The 24175-nt window shown below is 45.7% G+C and overlaps 2 protein-coding genes across 2 annotated transcripts; one reads left to right on the top strand and one right to left on the bottom strand.

The window, feature by feature from the left end:
• Positions 1-744: 744 nt before the first annotated feature.
• LOC136508636 (transcription factor PCF3-like) lies at positions 745-2796 on the bottom strand. Its single transcript, XM_066503369.1, has one exon. It carries the CDS (start codon positions 2557-2559, stop codon positions 1315-1317), a length of 1245 nt encoding a protein of 414 aa, XP_066359466.1. The 5' UTR covers positions 2560-2796; the 3' UTR covers positions 745-1314.
• A 14510-nt stretch (positions 2797-17306) lies between these two features.
• On the top strand, positions 17307-23264 carry LOC136506773 (probable catabolite repression protein creC). The gene is made up of 11 exons (XM_066501662.1): positions 17307-17733; positions 18159-18476; positions 18560-18668; positions 18768-18870; positions 19638-19722; positions 19824-19907; positions 20780-20876; positions 20975-21062; positions 21570-21675; positions 21764-21853; positions 22444-23264. Exons 1-11 carry the CDS (start codon positions 17560-17562, stop codon positions 22870-22872), a joined length of 1683 nt encoding a protein of 560 aa, XP_066357759.1. The 5' UTR covers positions 17307-17559; the 3' UTR covers positions 22873-23264.
• The last annotated feature ends 911 nt before the right edge of the window (positions 23265-24175 follow it).

Here is a 24175-nt window from a genome sequence, read left to right as displayed (position 1 = left end):
GCGCTGACGCGACGGGCAATTATTAAAGGGATAATCCCAACTTGTTTCACCACCCGTCGGGGATAACGACGCCTCCGTTTGGTTTTGTTAATTCAAATTCATCCCGTCGCGGTCGCTCTCCCTGTCTGATTTTTTATATTTATAAATAAAGCGCTCCGTCCCTTCGTCAGCAGCGCAGCTGCGATGCAACGCAATGCACCTCCCTGATACGCTGATGACCTCCACTGCCCACTCTATTCAGTGCCCTTGCTTGCTTCACTCTGTTTTGGCCTCCCGGGTGTTCTTTCCAGCCTACCAGAAATGTCCATGCTCAGCTTCATCATAGCACAAATATAAAAGATGATGGTTTTTCATCAGGCGCAAAAGGAACATGGCCAAAATGAAGAAATCCGTTGAGGATGATTCTACTGAAAATGTACTTTGTGAACTAATTTTGACGTACCCACACGTGAAAGGGGAAAAAAGAAGAGAGAAACAGTTTTCTCCTTGTGTAATGCCTCCTAAGGACAAAAATTGCAGCTTTGCATATCTAGTGACGTCACGATATGCAGTTTTGGCTGTACGCACTGCACTGCATGATAAGGTTTAAAAAATAAAAAACAAGAACACAAGAATAGCAGGATAAAACAACGCGACAAGTCACAATTCAAGGTGACATAACGATGAGCAAACCAACGACAGCCCGTTTAATCGTTCGTGAATTATTTATTGCTGGTTCGATCTGTGTTTAAAAAAAATAATATTTCAACTTATATACATACAGGCGAACAGGCTGACGAACACTTCTTGTACTAATAACTCGCCAGCGACAACTAGAATCAACAACGCAGCAAAAAATCAAGATGATCGATCAGCTGTATATACAGATCCCTCACAAACTCGACTCAGACTCCTGTCCTTGGCTGGCCCTCCTAATTCGGACCCACTCTAATCATCATCACCATCACACCCGGGCTCAACAACGCAATCATTCATAGAACAATCCAAAAAAAAAATCAACTGAAACAAATTCATCAAAGAGAGAAAAAAAAACTAATGAACTAGCAAAGAAGCTTTGCTCCAGCATTCGCTTGGTTTGCTTCACTTGCTTCCTGCACAAAAGCTAGCGCACCATTTTTTTTCTTCATGATTGGATCCCACGGTTGGTTTCCTCCTCCGTCCAATCATCCAGACAGCTCAGGGCGATCCTCCCGCGAACAAGTCACCAAAATTCTTAGCGCTAAACACCTATCCGATGATGAGGATGCTTTGCTACCAGAAAGATGCGATCATGGTGGCGGGCGGATTCCCTGCTCATCGTCATCGCCAGCCAGCTTACTGTGAGCTGTTGTTGCCGTTGTTCTCTTCGGCGCTGTCGTCGCCGTCCTCGTCGTCGTTGCCCCCGCCGCCGTGCTGCTGCTCCCCCTCGGGCTGCTGGTGCTGCTCCTCGCTCCCGCCGCGGTTGTACGCATTCAGCGCGGCGAGCATGCCAAGGTTGGTGTCCGACATGGCTCCTCCTCCGCCTCCGCCTCCTCCTGCAGCAGCGCCGCTGGGGTAGCTGGCCCTGGACATGAACTGGAGCGGTGCCTGCACGGTGCCCGTGCCGCCGCCGCCGCTGAAGGACCACATGGGCTGCTCGGCGGGCCGCGCCGCGGCGGCCGAGCTCGCGGACACGGGCAGCATCCAGAACCCGCCGGATGGGGCCGCGGCGTTGGGTGCCACGGCCCACATTGCGGCGGAAGGCGGCGGCGGGGGCGTCGCAGCCGCCGCCTGCCGCTGCTCGCGCGCCTTGGGCGCGCTCGGATCTTGGCGGTCGTCGTCCTCCTTGAACAGGTCCTCCCGGTAGCGCTTCCGCATGTAGGCGTCGCCGCCGGCGTTTGGGTCCTGCTGCTGCTGCTGCGGCGGCGGCGGGAGGAGGTGGTGGTGGTACCCGGCCATCATGGCGGACATGTTGTGGCCCCCCGCCGCCTGGTGGTGGTGGTGGTGGTGCGGGTGGAGCGCGAGCGCCGAGAACGGCGCGGCGCGGGCGGCGCCGGGGTTGGCGGCGCCGCCGGAGCGGATGGAGATGTTGAGCGAGGAGTAGTTGGCCGGGATGGTGCCGGTGCCCGTGGCCGCCAGGATGGCCGGCTCCGCCTGCTGCAGTAGCCACTCGATGGTCTCGCCGTCCGACTTGTGGCCGAGCTCGCGGGTGAGCTGGAACACCCGCGCCGCGCACAGCGCCGGCATCCGAATCCGCCGCCCCCGCCCGTCCACCTTGGTGTGCCGGTCCTTGGACGGACGCTTCGCCGCCACCACGGGCCCCGCCGCCGCCGCGGGGGACGCCACAGGCACCAGCGCCTTCTTGTTGTCGGCGCCGCCCGCGGCCGACGACGGCTGCGGCTGCTCCGGGACGGGCGTGATAGCGAGCGCGCCCGCGAACGCCGACGCCTGCTGCTGCTGCTGCTGGGGCTGCGGCACTCCGGAGTTGGACGCCCCCGGGCCGGCGTAGTAGAACGGCTGGTGGTGGTCGCCCCCGCGCCCGCCGCTGTTGCTGCTGGACGGCGCCCCGCCCCCTCCTCCTCCCCCGCCGCCGTGGTCCATGCTTCCGCCCGAGACGCCCGCCTCCCGGGCTCGGCACACAAAGGAAACGCCGAAGAACCTTCCTTTACAGGGAGGAAGCCGGATGGATGGAAAGGCGGCGCCTTTCGCTGCTTCCGGACGCGGTGTGGCGGCGGCGGCCGGAGGTGGTAGCGCGGAGGAGGGAGCACGTGCAGGGCACGCACGGTGGGGGAGGGACGAGAGGCGGCGCGGGGTTGGGTGGGGCGCGGGTGGGGGTTGGGTGGGAGGAGCCAGCCAAGGGGGGAGCGGGGGCGGAGAGAGAGAGAGGGACAGACAGCGCAGGGTGGGGCTGCGGCGCGGCCTTTGCTGGAGTACACTCTCGTTTATGCTGCCGCCTTTTCGGCAATTCTCCTATAAAACCCTAGAGTGGCGTCTCCTCTCGTTTTCACATTCCCACTCTGGTTGCGTTTTGATTGGTGGACAGCCGACTCCCAAATTCGCTGCTGATCAAAAGTGGGCTGAGGTGGTTTCTATCTAATGTGGTACACACATGAAATTGCACGGTTGCACCATGTTTATTACTATCAAATTGTAGTGTTTCAAATAGAGATAGTATATAGTGGTTAGGATTAATATTCGTATGTTTATTACTATCAAATTGTAGTGTTTCAAATAGAGATAGTATATAGTGGTTAGGATTAATATTCGTATTAAGATAGCATGAATGGTAACATGAGAGACTCACAGGTCACTAGTCATCGTAGACGTGAAAACTCTACGTGGTGAATCATTTTTTTTCTCCGAAAACTCTACGTGGTGAATCATTTTTTTTCTCCTTTTGCCATTGAGATGAATGAATAAAACGTGACTTTGTTACCCTTCAATGGTCATTTGAGTTATTAACAAGTTTGCCGAAGACTCAAGACTAAGAGGATGCTTAGTTCTCGGCCACAGCGTGCCACGCCACAAAGTCCGGCAGCCACGGATATCCAGGCGAGTGTTTGGTCTATGAATAGGCGTTCGCAGCCACACGTTTCGTAGTTCATTTTTTTTGCCACAGCTTAGGCGGCAGTTTTTGTCGCCACACCTTAGGCAGGGCCGCCACAGCGGCGTGGCGGGCGTTGGCTGGGAGCCAAGCCAAACAGCCCCTGACATCACATTTGAATCGCTTCCATCATCATTTTACGGTTGTCGCCCATCCAAATTCGCTTTTATGAGAGTTCAAACTTTGTTGGGTCAAAACACCTAAAAACCTCAAAACTCACCAGAAAATAAGAAAACAGATGACGACGAGACCTCCAGGAACATAATATTATTGATATGATTTCTTTTACTACACCATTTTATCTACTTTATATATGGTTTTCTTTTTAATCAAACTTTAGCGCGAAGCTAAACGGTTACATTATTCTAGTCTCATACAAATACTTTATATCCACGATCATTTCTTTTGGCTTCAAGCTATGGACTATTAGTGCATAACACGCAAAAGCCAATAGATGCACCCGACCGCCAATAGATGAAACCTCAAAATGAGCCAGTTCTTACGTGTTGGTTCTAATATTATTGATATGGTTTTTTACTATATCTTTTTTCCAACTCTATATGTGTTTTTTTAATTAAACTTTAGTGTGAAGCTATACGGTTACCTTCTTCTAGTTGCATATAACTATTTTATATTCATGGTTATATCTTTTGGCTCCAGGCTATGGACTATAAGCGCAAAACACACAAAAGCCAATAGCCGCACCCAACCGCCAATAGTTGAAACACGTAAAATAAGCCAGTTGTTACGTGTTGGTTCTAATGTTATGGATATAATTTTTTTTACTATATCTATGGTTTTTTAATCAAACTCTAGCGTGAAGCGAAACAGTTACCTTCTTCTAGTCTCGTACAACTACTTTATATCCACGATTATATCTTTTTCCTTCAGGCTATGGACTATAAGCGCAAAACACGCAAAAGCCAATAGTCGCACCCAACCGCCAATAGATGAAACATGCAAAACGAGCCGGTTCTTAGTTGTTAGTTCTGATATTATGGATATGATTTTTTACTTATCGTTTTCCCTACTCTATGTGGTTTTTTAATCAAACTCTAGCGTGAAGCCAAACAGTTACCTTCTTCTAGTCTCATACAACTACTTTATATCCGCGATCATATATCTTTTGGCTTCACGTTATGGACTATTGCAAAAGCCAATAGCCGCACCCAACCGGCAATAGATGAAACCGCAAAATAAGCCAGTTCTTACGTGTTGGTTCAAATATTATTGATATGATTTTTTGCTATTATCTTTTTTCCTACTCTATATGTGGTTTTTAATCAAACATTAGCGTGAAGCTATACCTTCTAGTCTCATACAACTATTTTATATCCACGATTATATCTTTTGGCTTCAGGCTATGGACTTTAAGCGCAAACACGCAAAAGTCAATAGCCGCACTCAACGCCAATAGATGAAACACACAAAATAAGCCAGTTCTTACGTGTTGGTTCTGATATTATGGATATGATTTTTTACTATATCATTTTTCCTACTCTATATGTGGTTTTTTTAATCAAACTCTAGCGTGAAGCTAGACAGTTACCTTCTTCTAGTCTCATACAAATACTTTATATCTACGATCATATCTTTCGGCTTCAAGCTATGGACTATTAGCGCATAACACACAAAAGCCAATAGATGCACCCGACCACCAATAGATGAAACCGCAAAATGAGCCAGTTCTTACGTGTTGGTTTGCTTCTAATATTATTATATGGTTTTTTACTATATCTTTTTCCTACTCTATATGTGTGTTTTTTTAATTAAACTTTAGTGTGAAGCCATACGGTTACCTTCTTCTAGTCTCATACAACTATTTTATATTCACAGTTATATCTTTGGGCTCCAGGCTATGGACTATAAGCGCAAAGCACACAAAAGCCAATAGCCGCACCCAACCGCCAATAGTTGAAACACGTAAAATAAGCCAGTTGTTACGTATTGGTTCTAATATTATGGATATAACTTTTTACTATATCTGTGGTTTTTTTAATCAAACTCTAGCGTGAAGCGAAACAGTTACCTTCTTCTAGTCTCGTACAACTACTTTATATCCACGATTATATCTTTTTGCTTCAGGCTATGGGGACTATAAGCGCAAAACACGCAAAAGCCAATAGCTGCACCCAACCGCCAATAGATGAAACATGCAAAACGAGCCAGTTCTTAGGTGTTAGTTCTGATATTATGGATATGATTTTTTACTTATCGTTTTCCCTACTCTATGTGGTTTTTTAATCAAACTCTAGCGTGAAGCCAAACAGTTAGCTTCTTCTAGTCTCATACAACTACTTTATATCCGCGATCATATATCTTTTGGCTTCACGTTATGGACTATTGCAAAAGCCAATAGCCGCACCCAACCGACAATAGATGAAACCGCAAAATAAGCTAGTTCTTACGTGTTGGTTTTAATATTATTGATATGATTTTTTGCTATTATCTTTTTTCCTACTCTATATGTGGTTTTTTTAATCAAACATTAGCGTGAAGCTATACCTTCTAGTCTCATACAACTATTTTATATCCATGATTATATCTTTTGGCTTCAGGCTATGGACTTTAAGCGCAAAACATGCAAAAGTCAATAGCCGCACTCAACCGCCAATAGATGAAACACGCAAAATAAGCCAGTTCTTATGTGTTGGTTCTGATATTATGGATATGATTTTTTACTATATCGTTTTTTCCTACTCTATATGTGGTTTTTTTAATCAAACTCTAGCGTGAAGCTAGACGGTTACCTTCTTCTAGTCTCGTATAACTATTTTATATCCACGATTATATCTTTTGGCTTGAGGATATGGACTATAAGCACGAAACACGCAAAAGCCAAATAGCCGTACTCAACCGCCAATAGATGAAACACGCAAAATAAGCCAGTTCTTATGTGTTGGTTGTGACATTATGGATATGATTTTTTACTATATCATTTTTCCCTACTCTATATGTGGTTTTTTTAATCAAACTCTAGCGTGAAACTAGCCGGTTACCTTCTTCTAGTCTCATAACTATTTTATATCCATGATAATATCTTTTGGCTTCAGGGACTATAAGCACAAAACATGCAAAAGCGAATAGACGCACCCAACCGCCAATAGATGAAACATGCAAAATGAGCCAGTTCTTACGTGTTGGTTCTAATATTATGGATATGATTTTTTACTACACATTTTTCCCTACTCTATATGTGGCTTTTTTTAATCAAACTGCAGCGTGAAGCTAGACGGTTACCTTCTTCTAGTTTCATATGACTATTTCATGTCCACGATTATATCTTTTGGCTTCAGGGACTATAAGCGCAAAACATGCAAAAGCCAATAGATGCACCCAACTGCCAATAGATGAAACATGCAAAATGAATCAGTTCTTACGTGTTGGTTCTAATATTATGGTTACTACACCTTTTTCCTACTCTATATGTGTTTTTTAATCAAACTTTAGCGCGAAGCTAAACCGTTACCTTCTTCTAGTCTCATACAACACTTTATATCTGTGATATATCTTTTGGCTTTAGGCTATGGACTAAGCACAAAACACACAAAATCCAACAGACGCACCTGACTGCCAATAGATGAAACACACAAAACGAGCCAGTTCTTACGTGTTGCTTCGCCAAATGACACTAGCTACATAGAGTTTCATGTCAGTCCTAGAACCATTTTGAACCACAAGATATATTTTGAAACCTTGTTACCGTCAATTCGTCACGTTTACAAAACAATCCAAGGATCAAGACAAAACATAAGACAACTTTTGCTATCCCACAAACAGAAAACAAGGCAAAAAGGTTTCAGAAAACCAAGTTCTTATTTATGTTATAGCCTTTTCGGTGATTCTCTATTCCATCAAACCCATGTAGAGCAGATGATGGAGTGTCTCCTCTTGTTTTCACATTCCCACTTCCGCTCCATTTTAATGGGTGGATAAGCATGTTCGAGTTTCGTTTCTCAAAAGTGGGGTGAATTGGTTTTATAGAGAAGAAAATATGGCACACACGGAATGCATTGGTTTGTTACTATATCAATTGTAGTATTTCTTTCAATAGATACCACACATAGCAATTAAAATCAATATTAGTATTAAGATGGCATTTATGGTAACATAAGAGACTCACAAGTCATCATGGATGTGAAAACTCTACGCAATGAATCATTTTTTTGCCATTGTCATGAATGAATATGGTAGGACTTTTGCTACCGTGCAACGACCATTGCAGTTACAAAGCCATTGATTGCGATAACAATTTTGTCGTAGACTCGAAATGTGACACCGCATTTGAATCGCTCTCGTCTAACATTTTACATGTGTTGCCCACCTAAAACAACTTTTACTAGGGCTCGAAAAACTTTGCTTGGATCAAACCACCTAAAAACCTCAAAGCTCGCCTGAAAATAAGCAAATCAAACAAGACGAGACCCGAGAAACCAAATGTTGTTGATGCTGCTTTTAGGACAAGCTTTTCCTTCCTTTCCTACTTTACAGATTTTTTTTGTTAGTTCCGGTACAAAGCTAAGCGGTTATCTTCTCTTGGTCTCATACATGTACTTTAGATCCACAGTTATCTCTTGTGGCTTCACACAACGAACTGTAAGAGCAAAAGACCGGAAAGGCAGCGGTGGCACCTAACCGTCGATAGACTAGACACACAGAACGGGATAGCTCTTACGTGTTGGTTTGCCTAATAGCCCCGACTATATGACGTTTTATGTCGATCATCCTAGGACTAGTTTGACCCACAAGGTACGTCTTAGAAACAAGTCAAGGACCAGGATAAGCATTCGTCTTGCTCGTTTACTGTGACGTTTTGGACAAGAGGAATATAGCCTTTGTGTCTTGCTCGTTTTTGTTATACGAATGTTCGGGTTTTTTTTTTCTCTCGAACGTAGTAGTGCTCTCTTCATTCAAAATCACATGTCACTTTAGTTTTGTACAGAGTCAAATTTCTCCAACTTTAATCAATTTTGTTAGGAAAATATACTTATTAACTTATATAAGTTGAAATAGATGCAATGTCGAGACATTTTCTCTATAGATTTTGGTTCGTATTTTATATAAGCATTATGAAAGTTAGAGAAAGTCAGCTTAGAACAAAACTGGAGTATAGTACATACTATAATTGGACAGGAGCGAACAGCACTCAAATCAAATCAAATAATATAAGTCGAGTCATCAAATGCTGAGTTGCGGGGCATATTCTTAACATGATGATTTACCAAAAGTCGGCGGTGGCGCTAGAGCAGAATTTTCTGAGACCGTGACTGAGACTGAGAGTGGAATTCTCCTGTAAAATAAAATAAATAAAAACAAAACAAAAGGTAAAAGACCCTTTTCCCTCTTTTTTGTGCTGCGCTGCTGCTTTCCGCAGGGTCCTTTCTCTGTCTCTCTGCTGCACAAGCCCCACAGGCTGGATGATTTCTTTCTTTCTTTGAGATCCTAGCACATGGATGAGCAACCATCTAATTGCAGAGGTTACTGGTCCTCTGATAGCCTGATCCCTTCCATGTGGCCAGCATTACTCGTAATCTCGCACGCGACCAAGAGTCAAAGAGCACAGCAGCAGTGGCGAGTGGTGCCGGATTTTGACAGTTTGGAATGTTTTTCACATGGGGGCTACTCCCGGCTCCCTCAGCTCCGTCCCCCCTGTAGTAATAGTAGGCTACCTTGTGTCGTGTCTATTGCACACCTGCACCGTCGTCGGTCGGTCGATGCCGGCCATCGCTTTTTTCACGACCTCTGTCTGTCCCGTCCGTCCCCGCCGGCGGTAAAAGTAACAAACAATTCCTGCATGTGGTTTTCGTTTTCACGAGGGTTGACACGGCCACTTCATGGCGCTGTTATTTACCCCCCACCCTTTCATTGAAAAGGAAAAGGGTCGTGGTGGTGGCTGGCGGCGTTATTGCTTTCTCTGCGTCTTTCACGTTGCATGTTTTCTTTTTTTGTTCTCCCATACAGTACCTCATTCATTTGTGAAATGGAGCAGGATGGTCCGGTTCATGAATCTATCCACCTTGGTCAGTGGTGAGAAATGAAACTAAGGTCAGTAGATACTCGAAGAAAAGAAAAAGTGGTTGGCTGCTTTGGTGCGTAACTGGCTGGCTGGATCTTGTTTGCAAAGGCAGGCCAAAGGTTGACGAGCTGGAGGATGAGGCAATGAGTGGCACCTCAGTACCTCAATCCATGGCGCGAGTGTGGGTAGCTTTTGCGCATGATTGAGCGGAGCTGGAGGGGAAGGGGAGACACTGCAGGTGCGGGGTGTCAGACCGGGGAGCATCTAATGCTGCTGACACTGCATGCCTCCATGTTCGTACAACTATACATACAGCCTCTACAGTACAGTGCTGTATATTGGCACAGTATCGTACACGTACTAGTAGCTTTGTTGGGGTCTCCTGCCAGTCAACTCCAGCCCAGACCGCATTAAACAAGGAGCCCAGTGCCCTGCAGCTTGCATTTCCCGAGAGTACTCGCTCGGGCTCACACACGGTTGGTGTCAAATGCTGTGTTGCACGTTGCACCCATCTCCGTTCCTTCCTTCCGTGGTCAGCAGAAGACGAGGATAGCGTTCGGCTGGCATTAAAATGACACTGTAGCAGCGGGAAAATTCCGTACCAGCTTAAAAATAATGGGAGAAAAACACGGTTCTAGCCGGAAAAAAAAGACGCGATTAATGAACGGGGATCCATCATTTCTCGTGCACGTACTGGGTGTGTTTAGTTGCTTCCAACTTTCAACTTTGACACTATGTAAAAAAAAGATTCTTTGTCACGTTAAATTTGCGGTATATGCATGGAGTACTAAATGTTGACGAAATCAAAAACTAATTGCACAGTTAGGTTGTACTTTGCGAGACGAACGTTTTGAGCCTAATTAGTCAACAATTGGACAATTATTACCAAATACAAACGCAATGCTACAGAGCGCTACAGTGTGCTACAGTGAATCCGGCGGCGCGACTTTGGGCAACTAAACCAGCCCCTAGACGGAGAGAGAGAGAGAGTTACTGCACGTCTGTGCGCTGGCTCCACCAATGGGTCGGTCCGGTGGCGGTTCCCATGCACAACACAAACAGTCAAATGCCAGCCGGTCAAAGCAGAGCACCCTGCATGGCCTGCCTCTCACTGACTCTGAGCGTCAAGTTAAACAATGGATTACGCCTATCCTATATAAAATCCTAGCAACTTGCAACCCAAACCCAACGTAAAATGAATAATCCAGCTCCATTTTGGGATATAAAGTCCATTCCTACATCATGGATTCACGGTTATATATCTCTCTCCCGGCCCACGTCCAAAACGAAACCCCGACAAATGTTACTATCGTTACGATCTGTATGGCTGCATATCTAGCTCTTAGAACTAAAAACTTAACTTCACACCATTAATCGTTTGCTGGGAAGAATAATATAAGTATGGACTAGTACTAGGTTCACGTAGGTGTGGCTTACTTGATCTACGTTTGGAACCCATCTCAAAAAAAGAACTGGAATCTCGCGTTGACACTTTACTATTGCAGCTGAATGCATCAAAATTTGTGATGTCAACTGAGCGAATTGGCGCACGCACACATTTTTGTTGACTCGTCCTGCAAGGCCCAACGGCGACGGCCCGTCAACAAACCCAGGCCAACCTTTTGTTACACTGCATGCACGCACGTACAGTACGCTAGGGACGGTACTTTTTTTTTTTACCCCGCGTCTTGTCCATCTGGATCCTCTGTACCGCCACCACCCTGTCGTCAACCTTGCAGTACCAGCTTTTCTCTCTCTATCTCCAGTCTCTGGAATCTTTTTACTGTAGTACTATTTTTATCCTTATCATCCTGCAACGCAAGTTGGGCAGAGAGGCAAAGACATCCGCGTCCCCCACCCTACCATTCAGGCCTTGTCTCCCTCTCCTCATATTTACTTCCTATTAGATTCGACACACGTATAGAGTATTAAATATAAATAAAAATTAATTAATCATATAGATTGTGACTAATTTACGAAATGAATTTTTAAACCTAACTAGTCTATAATTTAACAATGTGGTGCTATAGTAAATATGTGCCAATGACAAATTAATTAGGCTTTATAAATTCGTCTCGCATGTTACTAAGGGCTCTATAATTTATTTTATTATTTTTATTCAAACACTCTCTCGACCTGACGTACCTAGATTTTAACACCACCTCTCTCACTCCTCGGTGAATTCCAAATCCCAGGGTGAAATGACATCCGACGCCCGTCGGTCTCGGTCTCGCTCTCGCTCTCGCCGTGACCCGGTGTAGACGCTGATGCACGTGACCTTGGCCGCGGTCTGCGCCTGCATGCAATGAAAATCGAGTCGCGTCGCGTCGTGTAGGAGGTATACATGCGCAAGCCAAAGCGACGAAGTGACTGCGGCTGCTGGAGCCCCGTGACAAGGTTGCAGGAGGAGGCTCTTGTCCTTGTTTTGGAGACTGACAGACCGAGACCATTCCATACGTTTCCACGTGGCATTCTTCCGGCCCATACTCCTGCTACTCCTACACGCCCTAGGCCTATGACGCCTGTCGCCGAAGGAGTGGCATGCCAGCTAGCACGGGAGGAGGAGGTGATTGGTCGCACTGGCGTGGGGGCGAGGCCCATCCGTCGTGGTGGCCTGGCCGCCAGCCGCCGAGCCTGCTGGGCCCAATGGAGATGCGGGCCTACGGGACCGCGGGAACGTGCGCTGGAGTCACGGACCTGCTTGGGCCGGGCGCCCACTGCTAGGGGTGCACGTGGACCTGGACCTGGACCTGGCGGGGCCTGTTTGGAATGAAGTATTTTCAAAGGAATTTCTCACAGGATTGCCAATCCTGTATTTTGCTGAACGATGCATTCAAAGTTCCCGTTCCTCGGGAAAGGTTTCCTTTGGTCAACAAAACACGGGAATTTTTACACCCACTTCTAGCCAAAGTTTTCGTGGAAGTCCGAGGCGCTCTCGCGCGCGAGAGAGAGAGAGCTCTCACACGGAGCGCGGAGTGATGTTTGCCCGGCCACGTCCGGAGGCCGCGGCCCACTCGTGCAGCTCCAGGCCTCGCGGGCACCTGGCCCGCCTGCACCGCTCCCGCCCAGACGCTTCGCCGCGCCTCGTACCCCGCTGCGCCGCTCCGTCGATCCCTTTGCCTCGCCGGCGCGTGGCCTCGTCCGCGGATAAGGAGAGAGAGGTTGCCAGGTTTTTATTTGTGGTTCCACCGGTATAAATCTATAATACAGTGTCCATGGATCAGCAGGCCACGTGTTAAATAGTCACGAACAAAATGTACTACTAATATATTATCGTTAAGCAGTAATAATGACACTTATATTCACATATTTTGTGATTCCGATGTTATGAATTCCTATGTTACAAATACCTCTGCCTAGTCATTTTCTACGTTTTTTTTTCTTTCCTCACTGTACACCCATTCTATTCTTCTGTTTTCCTTCACTATACACCCATCCTATTCTTGTGTTGTTGTTTTTTCTATTCTTCTGTTTTCCTTCCAAACAGGGCCTAACGTCTCTTGCATGCACGCACGCACGTGTGTGGCCATCGTGTCAGCTGCTATGCTACGCCCTCGTCCCGTCCGTCGTGTCAACTGCAGCTAGTGAGGAGCCCGGCCTGCATACAGCTATTTGGATCAGGCAAATCCACGCACACACCATTGAGGACCTCAATTGTTGTATAATAATCAGGCAAAATTGTCTGGCCAAACACAGTTGGTTGGGTTTCTTGTGCTGGAACCTGTCCACCCAGGGTTGAAGTCTTCGACTTAGCATGCGTGCTCGTATTTTTCTGGATTTATTTTAGGATTTAACGGCGTTATGCTTTCAATGGTAGGCGACGTTCCCGTCGACAGCGAGGCGCCCGTGGTGACTTCGTGAATCTCGAGGTCTGCCAGCTCAGTCCTTTGGAGGTGCTTATAGGGGTAGGGTTTGCGTACGTGTGTTCATAGGGATGGGTGTATACGTGTTGTGGACGTCTACGTTGTACTGTGTAATTCTCGGAAAAAAAAAAACAAGCTCTAAGGACCTCCCAGGCAAAATAATAGCCAAACGTACATCCTTACTTAGGACATCCATTTAAAAAAAAAAAAAAGCCTCGTGCAAGAAAATTGTCGGACATATATTAATAGAGAAAAGGGACATCCAAAAATAGAGTAGCCTCGTTACCCAGCAATGGTAGTTAAATCAAACCGGCCCTAAGGGTGTTCGGATCCTTTACCCAACCTTACCTGACTTTGCTGGGCAGAATATGTGTTTAGTACTAGTAGTGGTAAAAAACATTGCCTCGCTAGTCTAGCTTGCCTCTCCAAGCAAGGAAATCCTTGCACATCCATGAGAGCCAGATCGGCTCCCTCACGACGACAAGGTGAGCGGCAAGCCGGCAAGCGCATCTCGTACTGTGTGGTGCAGACCTGCTTCTCATCTGACATCTATGCAGGGCTGAATGACCATTAGGCCCAAATGAGCACTTGGTATTAAAAAACATCAAAGTGCATAACGAATTATGTATGTTAACCATACGTAATTCATGGGAGTAATGGTCATATTTGCAAACTTTAATTAGCAAAAATTGTAGTAAATTGTATGGGTCATTATCCATTAATTTAGAAACAAATATGAAGTCACTAATAAATATAATTATCCCATATCAAAGTCATGTCCCGCCGTTCGCTTCGTTGAAAAGCCAGACTGAAAAGTACTGTTGGCTGATTTGTTGTGAGAGAAAAACACCATTCCTTCGTTTAAAAAGTACGGTTCATAAGACAAGCGAACATGCAATATCCAAAATCTTTGAATAATAATCATCCTCACAGACTCATCGCTTGCAGAACTCATCTGCACAAACACACTTGGAGAATCCCATAAATAAGTTCAGGACAAATAAATGGAAAAAATGGTAGCTGCCACATCACAGATAACAAAGTTGGCACAAATAAATGGAAAATAGAAGCTCCCACAAATCACACACTGCACAATAAATGGAGCCAGTAGGAATAGTATCTCGCACACATATATAACAAACAAAAAGAGAAAGAGTTCGAATAGTTGCTACATAGATAGGATACAATGACAATTCTTCGTTGCCCAACTACTTTTTCCTTTCTTCATAGCATCTCTTGAGCCAATTAAACCTTCCTTCGTTCGTCTCAAATGTCAAAAAAAAAAAAAATCACGATTTGCAGTATGCTTGAACAGTTGGGTTGCAATGTAATGCTCATCACTTCCTTCAACAGCTCCACATTCTTTAACCATGGCCATGGCCTCTTTAACTGAGTCACGAGTGAAGTTGAAGTCACGGATCAATGCTTTGGAGGTCACAGAGTTGGTACTAATCACATCATCCACCGTAGGGTCTTCCCTTTCTTGTATGGGCTACTAGATTTTCCCTTCCTCTTGTTGCGGTTTGACGAAGGAGTAAATTGATCCGGCTCAATTTCCTCTGTAACCTCACCGGGTTCAGTGGGTTGGCTCTCTCCAATAGCATCAAGAGTAAATTGATCCGGCTCAATTTCATCTAAAGGCTCACCGGGTTTAGTGGGTTGGCTCTCTCCAATAGCATCAGGAGTAAACTGATCCGGCTCAATTTCCTCTAAAGGCTCACTGGGTTCAGTGTGTTGCTCTCCAATAGCATCTTCACCGGAAATGCATGCATTTGGAGTAAATTGATCCGGCTCAATTTCCTCTAAAGGCTCACCGGGTTCAGTGGGTTTGCTCTCTCCAATAGCATCAGGAGTAAACTGATCCGGCTCAATTTCCTCTAAAGGCTCACTGGGTTCAGTGTGTTGCTCTCCAATAGCATCTTCACCGGAAATGCACGCATTTGGAGGTAATTGATCCGGCTCAATTTCCTCTAAAGGCTCACTGAGTTCAGTGGGTTGGCTCTCTCCAATAGCATCTTCACCGGGAATGCATTCAGAGTCAGAGAGCCCTGAGACAGGGCTCTTCTCAAACATGAATTCCATTTCTTTCAAGCAATGTGGAGGGCCATATTGACATAACTTCTTCTCCCTGCGCGCATGTCCCCCTTGCACAAACAGCATAAAAAAGACAATTACATTGGGCATTTGCATACATAAAAAAAGAATGGCAACAAACATAGAGATGACAGATTCCTAACCTTTGTGTTTTTCTCCCACCATTCCGGGGTAGCCGTGACTGTCCCCAAATCTGGATCCCTCCCAAGGCTAGTATCGGTCCACAACGATTTCCAGAAGGTATAAAAGGCCTTGAGGTTATACCAACGATTCCTCAGTTGTCAGGGTATACTGTTTCCCTGTTTGAGCCAAAATTTTTCCGCCCAATTCCTATAACCTCTAGCACTCAGGCTCATGGTACTTAGAGGTCTTCTATTTCCATCTCTGATTTCTTCAACACAAATGTTACAAAAAAATGTAGTCATCTTAGGATTCTCCCATTCTGCTCTGCAAGTTTGCATCCAACCTCATCCTTTTCCTTTTTCTTGCCCTTTCCTTTACGGGGTTTTTCTCGTTCATGTATTTTTTCTTGTAAAAAATGAACTGCCTAGTAAAATTCCTACGTTCCAAAGGGGCACTGAACATGCAGTTTTGTTCATTCCCTATCCATCTAAACAAATTGCAATGCCCTTAAAAAAACATGAAAACAACATTTTACCTTCAGTGCAGATCCCCCCCAGGGGGAGATGGACGGGGACCGCGACCTTCCGGCAGATTCGGAGCAGGGGGCCAGAACCGGGACCTTCACTGCAGATTCCGAGCAGGGGCGGCCAGAGGAGAAGGCGAGCCGGCAGTGCTGGTCGCCGGTCTTGGGGGTGAGCTGCGGCCGAACTAGGGGCGAGCAGGGGGCGCTGGTGCTCGGCTCGGCGGGGGAAGCCGGCGGCGCTGGGCACCGGTCCTGGGCTCGCCTCGGAAGGCCGGCGGCGCTACTAGGGTTAACACTCGTGAAACCGCCGCCGCTGATGGGTTGTTCGGCCGACCGCGCCGCGCCGGCCAAGCTCGCGGACATGGGAAGCACCCAGAAACCGCCGGATGGGGCCGCGGCGTTGGGTGCCACGGCCATCTTGGCGGACATGTGGTGCTACGCGGGGGGGCGTCTGGTAGTAGTGGTGCGGGTGGAGCGCCGCCGCCGGGAACGGCGCGGCACGGGCGGCGGGGTTGGCGGCGCCGGAGCGGATGGAGATGTTGAGCGAGTAGTGGGCCGGGATGGTGCTGGCGGCCGCCCGGATGGCCGGCTCCGCCTGCTGCAGCAGCACTCGATGGTCTCGACGTCGGATATGTGGCCGAGCTCGAGGGTGAGCTGGAACACCTGCGCCGCGCACAGCGGCGGCATCCGAAGCCGCCGACCCCGCCCGTCCACCTTGATGTCCCGGTCCTTGGACGGCCGCTTGGCCACGACGGGCTCCACGTCGCCCCCGCGGCCGCCGCTCGCGCCGCCGGCGGGGCAACAGCTGCCCCGCCGCTGTTGCTGCTCGACGGCGCCCCGCCCCCTCCTCCCCCACCGCCGTGGTCCATGCTCCCGAGACGCCTCCCGGGCTCGTCAGTCGTCACACAAAGGAAGCACCGAAGTACCTTGCTGGGTGGGAGACAAGGAAGGCAAGTTGGCGGGAGTGGCAGGAATGCAGGATGAGTCTCGGTGACGTCACGGAACGCCCCTTCGCGTCGCGGGCGGCAATCCTGCTGACTGGTGGGCTCCGCTCTTTTTTCTGCTGCCATTTTTAATTTTATAGCGAAAACATAACATTAACATCGCTTTTTAATTATTTTTTCGCCTCCAAACTACACCAAAGCAGTTGTTCCTCGTCGTCTCGGCCTCTTCTCCCAAATCGGGCCAGCAAGCCACCGCTCTTCGCCCCCCTCCACTTCACCGCCGCCGCCTAGATCCATCTCCGCCTCCAGGAACCCGCGTTCCCCTAGTCCCCGCGGACCGGCGCCGAGCCGGCGGAGTTAGCGGCGGTAGGGTTGCGGCTGGGAATTGATTGCGGAGAGAGAGAGAGTAAGGGCGGGCAGCGGTGGCGCCTGGCATGGCGGGGGCGCCCGGGCTCGGGCCGGGCGCGGGGGCGGGGGCGGGGGGCGGCGGCGCCGCGGCGGGGCTCAAGACCTACTTCAAGACGCCCGAGGGGAGGTACAAGCTGCAGTACGAGAAGACGCCCTCCGCGGTGCTGCACTACAGCCACGGCGGCAAGACCGTCTCGCAGGTACGGATGGGAAGTGTGCTTCTGCTAGGGGATCTACGCTGGCTGCTGCGGTGGATGGATGCTTTTGATTGGCTTTTCATCACTGCTAATAGGATTTTGATTGGGATTTAGGATCCGTTTGAGGCAAATTTACGGAACGGAAGTGATCATAGAATTATGCGCTTGGTACTACAGAATAGAGCCATCTCCAAGCATTTTGGATGGTTTAGTTTAGCTGTTGGTTCGTTGGACGCTTCATCAGTGAAGTTGTGGTTCTGTTTGGTTTCAGTATAAATAAATGGAAGCTTTATGTTAGTGAAGACCTTTGTTGGTTTATTTCTCTATTCTGCCATACGTTTTGGACTTCTACAGTTTGATAATAAGTTTATGTTCTGATTGGGAAATGATTTACCATGGCCATTGCTTTGCATTTTTTTTTATCACAGTTGACAGTGGCATACCTCAAGGAGAAGCCTGCTAGCCAGGGCTCCCAGCCATCGACACCAAGCTCCAGCAGTGGGATGCGGTCTGCGGCAGCAAGGCTGCTGGGCACTGGGAACGGGAGCAAGGCACTTAGCTTTGGCGGCGGCAATGGCGCGAACCGGGCTGTTGCTGGAAGCAGCCGTATAGGAGGAGGAGGCCTTGGTACATCTACAGGCCTTGGTGGATCACAAGGGGCCACAAATTATGATGGAAAGGGTACATATATTGTATTCAATGCTGCTGATACACTATTCATCAGCGATCTCAATTCTCAGGAGAAGGTATTCAGTCATTTTACTGGATGCAAGCTACGCACAGTTTTTGGTGTCTTGCTCTTTTCTGATCATCTGTTTACTTGCACTAGGATCCACTAAAGTCCATCCATTTCAGCAACTCAAACCCACTGTGCCATGCATTCGACCCAGAGGCCAAAGAGGGGCATGACCTGATCATTGGGATGGGATCAGGGGATGGTTAGTGGAGATGATTAGTTGAGCCCTGTTATGCTTCAAACTGGACTGTGCATAAGCATGAGATCTTCATTTTCATTTTTTTTATGGGCTGTTCTGCAGTCTATTCAATGTCGCTGAGGCAACAGTTACAAGATCCTGGAAGAAAACCCGTGGCAGCTCTACATTACAATAAGGGTGATAAAGATGTCTCACCCAATGGAAGGTATGATTGAATTTTTCATTATTAATTTGAATGACATACCTGATATGTATGATCGACATTGTTCATACATATTCTAGATTACATGTTTTTTATTACTGTTCTGTGATTTAGCGTATCAGATTCAGACATGATCAAGGTAGCATAGGTTAATGTCTGTTAATATGGATACATGAACCCATCATTCTTATGTGGTTTTAAGTTCAGAAATTCAGATATGAGACTAAGTTTAGTAGCTAGCAAAGTTACCTGCATCCACCATGATTCTAAGCCTTTTTTTTAGCTTTCTACTCTAGAGTTCTGACATAAATGTGTACTTCAGCAATGCTATGAATCTAATCTTAGTGGAGCCAGTTCTTCTTGTCCTTCACAGCATTGTGGTAAAGCAATGGGTTCTATGTCTATATATATTCCTCGACTGTGCTTTCAAGGAGCACTTTCGAAGCCCAAACTTGTTTTTGTTGCCTGAAGCAATCTTATTTTGAAGTTTGGATAATTTAATCCTTTGCATGCTCATCCTCTGGTGAAAAAAAGCAGCTGCTTGCATGCCTTTGAATCCTTAAACTTGTTTGCTAGTGAAAGTAAAGAGAGAGTTTTCTTAACTGGCTTCTCTGGAACTTCTTTCAGTGGCACCCAAGCTATCTAAAGCTTGATATCGGTGCAATATAAGCATAATGTTGTTTTGTTATAGTCCATGTGGATGCCTATCGTATTATATTTATTTAACTTAGTTCTCTAATGAAGATTTGGATATTAATGTTTTGCTGTAGGTGCACTTCTGTCGCATGGGTGCCAGAGCGTGAAGGCATTTTCGTCGTTAGCCATTCTGATGGAAATTTGTACGTGTATGATAAAGTGAGCAGCTGCTAGTTATAGAGTTTGATAATAATTTGGCAAACTTCATTTTGGGCTTTTGGTTGATTTTGAATTGATGTTCTATCTTTTGTTGTTTCCAGAACAAGGATGGGAACATAGACTGTACGTTTCCAGCTGTGAAGGATCAATCCCAGTTTATGGTTGCACATGCAAAGTCGAGTAAGGTATTTTAGGTTCTTCCGTGACTGCTTTCCTGAAGTCCATTACTTTGGTGAAGCAAGATGCTTTAGCCATTAGCATCAGTTAATGTTATAACATGTGCTCTTTTTGGCTGTTGGTATTAGAGAATGGCTCAACCCTTCAGCTCTATGCAGCATTGAGCATTCTGTTATATACTAAACAGTGATAGCTACCATATTACTTTTCCTGTCAACGTTGCACGTAATGACACAAATCTTAAGTATTTAAGAGAGCACTCAGTTAAAATGATTCCAGGTGCTGAGTACCGATGCTTAAGTGACTGAACTAAAATATTAAAGTTGTCCTTTAGGAGCGTTAATTTTTTACTTAATTGATTTATGCATGCATTTCAGTGTTTGCTCCTAGCATTCAGCAACATTTTTGGTAGAACACTATACTTTTGTACTACCTCCAGCAGTGGGATGCTGTTTGTCTTGAACACTATACTTTTGTACTACCTCCACCTGGGCAGTGTTATTGGTTTTGACCACTTGATGTAGAATCTATTGTGCTACAAGAACTTTATGGTTCTATGAGTTTACTTGTTAGAGTATAAAAAGGGCAGACCCAGTGCCGGAGGCTCCCACATGAGTGGGGTCTGGGGAAGGAAAAACCGAGGCAAGCCTTCCCCCCCGCAAAATCTGCAGAGAGGCTGCTTCGAACCCACGACCTGGTGACTCAGTGAGACAGCTCTCACCACTGCACCAGGCCTGCCCTTCTTACTTGTTAGAGTATCTTGTAAATATTCCTGCTTGACATTTGACTAGAAGAGTTTTGATCAAGGTATAGAACATGATTTGCCTTGAAAATGTGGCAACATAATTAACTGGGATTTATGTCATGAATAACATTGCAGAGCAACCCAGTCGCTAGATGGCATATATGTCAAGGTTCGATCAATGCAATTTCCTTTTCACCAGATGGCGCATACTTGGCGACTGTTGGGAGAGATGGTACTTGCTTTGCCCTAGGCATCTCAAGTTTTTTTACTTCATCATAGGATCCACTGATTTTCTTTCTTCTTAAACTAACATTGATAAACAATATGCAGGTTATTTGAGAGTTTTCGATTTTTCAAAGGAACAACTAATATTTGGTGGAAGAAGTTATTATGGTGCACTGTTGTGTTGCACTTGGAGGTAAATGTGAATGACTTGTGTAGTTTGATTTGTTTGGGAAATATACCCACCTATGTGTTTCCCTTGTTATGCTCTCTATCTTCTATCCACGTTTTTTATGTTTTGTGGTACTTGCTAGTCATGACCCATGCTTGTGCTGTTTGACAACTAAGTTTGCTGACTGCTCCTGCTCAGCCTCAATTCTCAAAGCTTAAAATATGTTGCTACTAAACTTCTGATCACTGGTTGGCTTCCATCTGCCCTCGGTTGTTCATGCTTAACAGGTGTCTTTTTAGTCATGTGATTCACAACACTTTTGTAGCATGGCTTCTTCATGCAATTCATTTTTTTTGCTCGGCACCATGGTCTAATATCCCAGTTTCAGTAAAGTTGCATTGCCTCATTCATTTGATCTCTACATAAATACTTCACTGGCCTATGTATCTGCAAATGTTTTATCACTGTTATATGGGTTTGTCACACAAAATAACATTTCAGCCTCTAACCTATTTATTGTTCTGTCTACAGCTCAGATGGAAAATATCTATTAACAGGTGGTGAAGATGATCTTGTGCAGGTATGGGGCATGGATGATAGAAAGATAGTTGCTTGGGGTGAAGGACATAATTCATGGGTAATAGTTTCGCCTGCCTTAAATTTTCTCAGTGTCTCTTGTCAAATCTTGTTCATTGAGAATGAGGCTATTTTTCTTCTGGTGGCAGGTTAGTGGAGTTGCTTTTGATTCATATTGGTCCCCACCAAGTTCTGATGGAAATGGAGAAAATGTCTATCGCTTTGGTTCTGTTGGTCAGGTATGCCTAGTTTATATAGCTAGAACTGTAGTTTGAATTTTGAAATATTACAGCACAACCTATGTATGTTCAAAACATATGGGAATTGTTGCAAGCTCTAAACCTAACTATGTTTATAGAAGGCTAAGATACTGGATTTTGTTAAAAACAATAATGCCACCTGAAATTGGAAGACCAGCCTTTCCATTTTCTTGCCTTGTTGGTTTATTTTGAGACCTAATATTAATGTAGCTGTGGGCAGATTTCTCAGTGCACTATTGAAATGTGTGGGACTGATCAATTTGCTTTATTTTCTTGAGATCAGGGATAAGAGTTACTTCTTCTTTTCAGTACTGATGGGGTTATTTTCTTATGACTTCTAAAATAATTTATGTTTATTTAAGTAAACATAAGTATTGGGCAGCCATTTTCCTTGTATTCCTGTTTGGCATGGAGTTATTTGTCTAGAACTTTTGGATCAGATATCATTTCTTGAGCATACTACTATATGCTTAAATATAACCACACGACATGCTTTAGATTGCAAGTTGGCATTTTGCTTGCAACATGATTTATTGCTGGCGTAAATTTTCACTGTTACATACTTGTAGGACACCCAACTACTTCTGTGGGACCTGGCACTGGATGAGATTGTTGTCCCACTACGGCATCCTTCAAGTGCCTCACCGACGTTTAGCAGCGGGAGCCCTTCCGCGCACTGGGACAATGCATGTCCTCCAACAGGTGTTCTTCAACCATCTCCTAGAATGCGAGATGTCCCCAAACTCTCGCCCCTTGTTGCCCACCGAGTACATGCTGATCCCCTATCAGGTCTGGTGTTCACCAATGAATCAATCCTCACCATCTGCCGTGAGGGCCTCATCAAAATCTGGGTTCGACCAGACCAGAGCGAAAACAATCAACAATCAAATCCCTCAGAATTTGTTTTAGGCCCTGTTTCAAAGGATAGGGTGATCACATCTTCGAATAAGGCAAGTAGCTCCAGCTTCAAGAAGCCGTCGTCTGTTCTTGTCACATGACGAATCAACGGGATGATTCTTGCGGGTATTTCTGCTTAACGTGGCATAAGTGGATATGGATCTTACTTATTCCATGATTGATGGGCGTGAAACTTCAAGTGGAGGCTGCAAGTTTGAGGGTGAGCATTTGTTTGTAGATGTTTTGCCGGTTTTGTGGCACGAAAGAATAATGGGATATGCTCTTGTACAGACACATAAAGTTGTATAAATTCACTGTGTCCGTTCCATAGTATTCAATACCCACCAAAAGATGATTGGACGACCATGTATCCATTTTAGCTGGTGGATATGGTATCCTTAGGCTTTGTTACTTCTAGGAGGCTTGTAATTATGAATCGTAATATCTAAGGAATGCTTCAGTCTTACCTGTAAGTTGTGTTACTATTTCTTTCTGCATTTTGTCAATTATTATAGTGGAAAACCATCACCATACTTGTATATTGTTTTTATACGATGTTGACGTGTGATTGATTGTGATGCTTTAGGTCCTGTTTAGCATGGACTTAGCTTTTGCTACAGTGTGTGGAGGAATTGGAAACAGGGTTGGCTAAGCCACGGTTCCTAGTTAATTTTGAAAATAAGATAAAAACAACAATACTATATAAGTTTACTTTAAGGATTGAATAGATTTGACGTTTTGAACCTGGCGGCGTTACAGTGTGTCTTTTTTTTTTGTGGTCGAATGTCAACATTTTTTAGATACACATGTAAATTTGCGCACACTCAGCCCTTAACACAAAATCATTTTTTTTCTTTTTTGATATATAATAGTATTATATCACTAGTAGTTTCAAATGTTTAGTCGGATGTACAATTTCATAGACTCTTTCGGCACACCCTTAAGTAGTCGGAGCAGATGTTCTCAAGAGTTCCGATAGAAAGAGGTGTGGGATTGGATGAAGAACCATATGACCAGAACCAGAACATATTTTGAAAAGTTTAGCGCATTAATTAGTACACCAGGATTTATCGTAATGCGAATCTGCATGAGTTAGGACCCGTTTGGATACAAGAGAATTAGCCAAAACTAAACACATCCAAACATTTTTTTAAGAGCTACCGGCAAGAATTTTGCCGGACATGTATTGATAAAGGAGAAGGTTACAAAGACACAACACTACAAACTCACACAACGACAACCACCAAAGAAACCCAAGCACTGACGACGAAGGATCACCCTATGTGAGTAAGGCGAGCTTTTGTTGGGGGAGAGGGTTCTCAACAACGATGCCTCCAAGGTGGTTGCGACGTCCTTAGACGCCGCCATCGTCAACCGAAAGACCGGCACTAGGTTTTTCAACCA

The sequence above is a fragment of the Miscanthus floridulus genome, chromosome 15, assembly GCF_019320115.1.
Source record: "Miscanthus floridulus cultivar M001 chromosome 15, ASM1932011v1, whole genome shotgun sequence".
Lineage (NCBI taxonomy): Eukaryota > Viridiplantae > Streptophyta > Magnoliopsida > Poales > Poaceae > Miscanthus > Miscanthus floridulus.
Note: the sequence above shows the minus strand (reverse complement) of the source record. Positions and strands in the feature narration are given on the sequence as shown.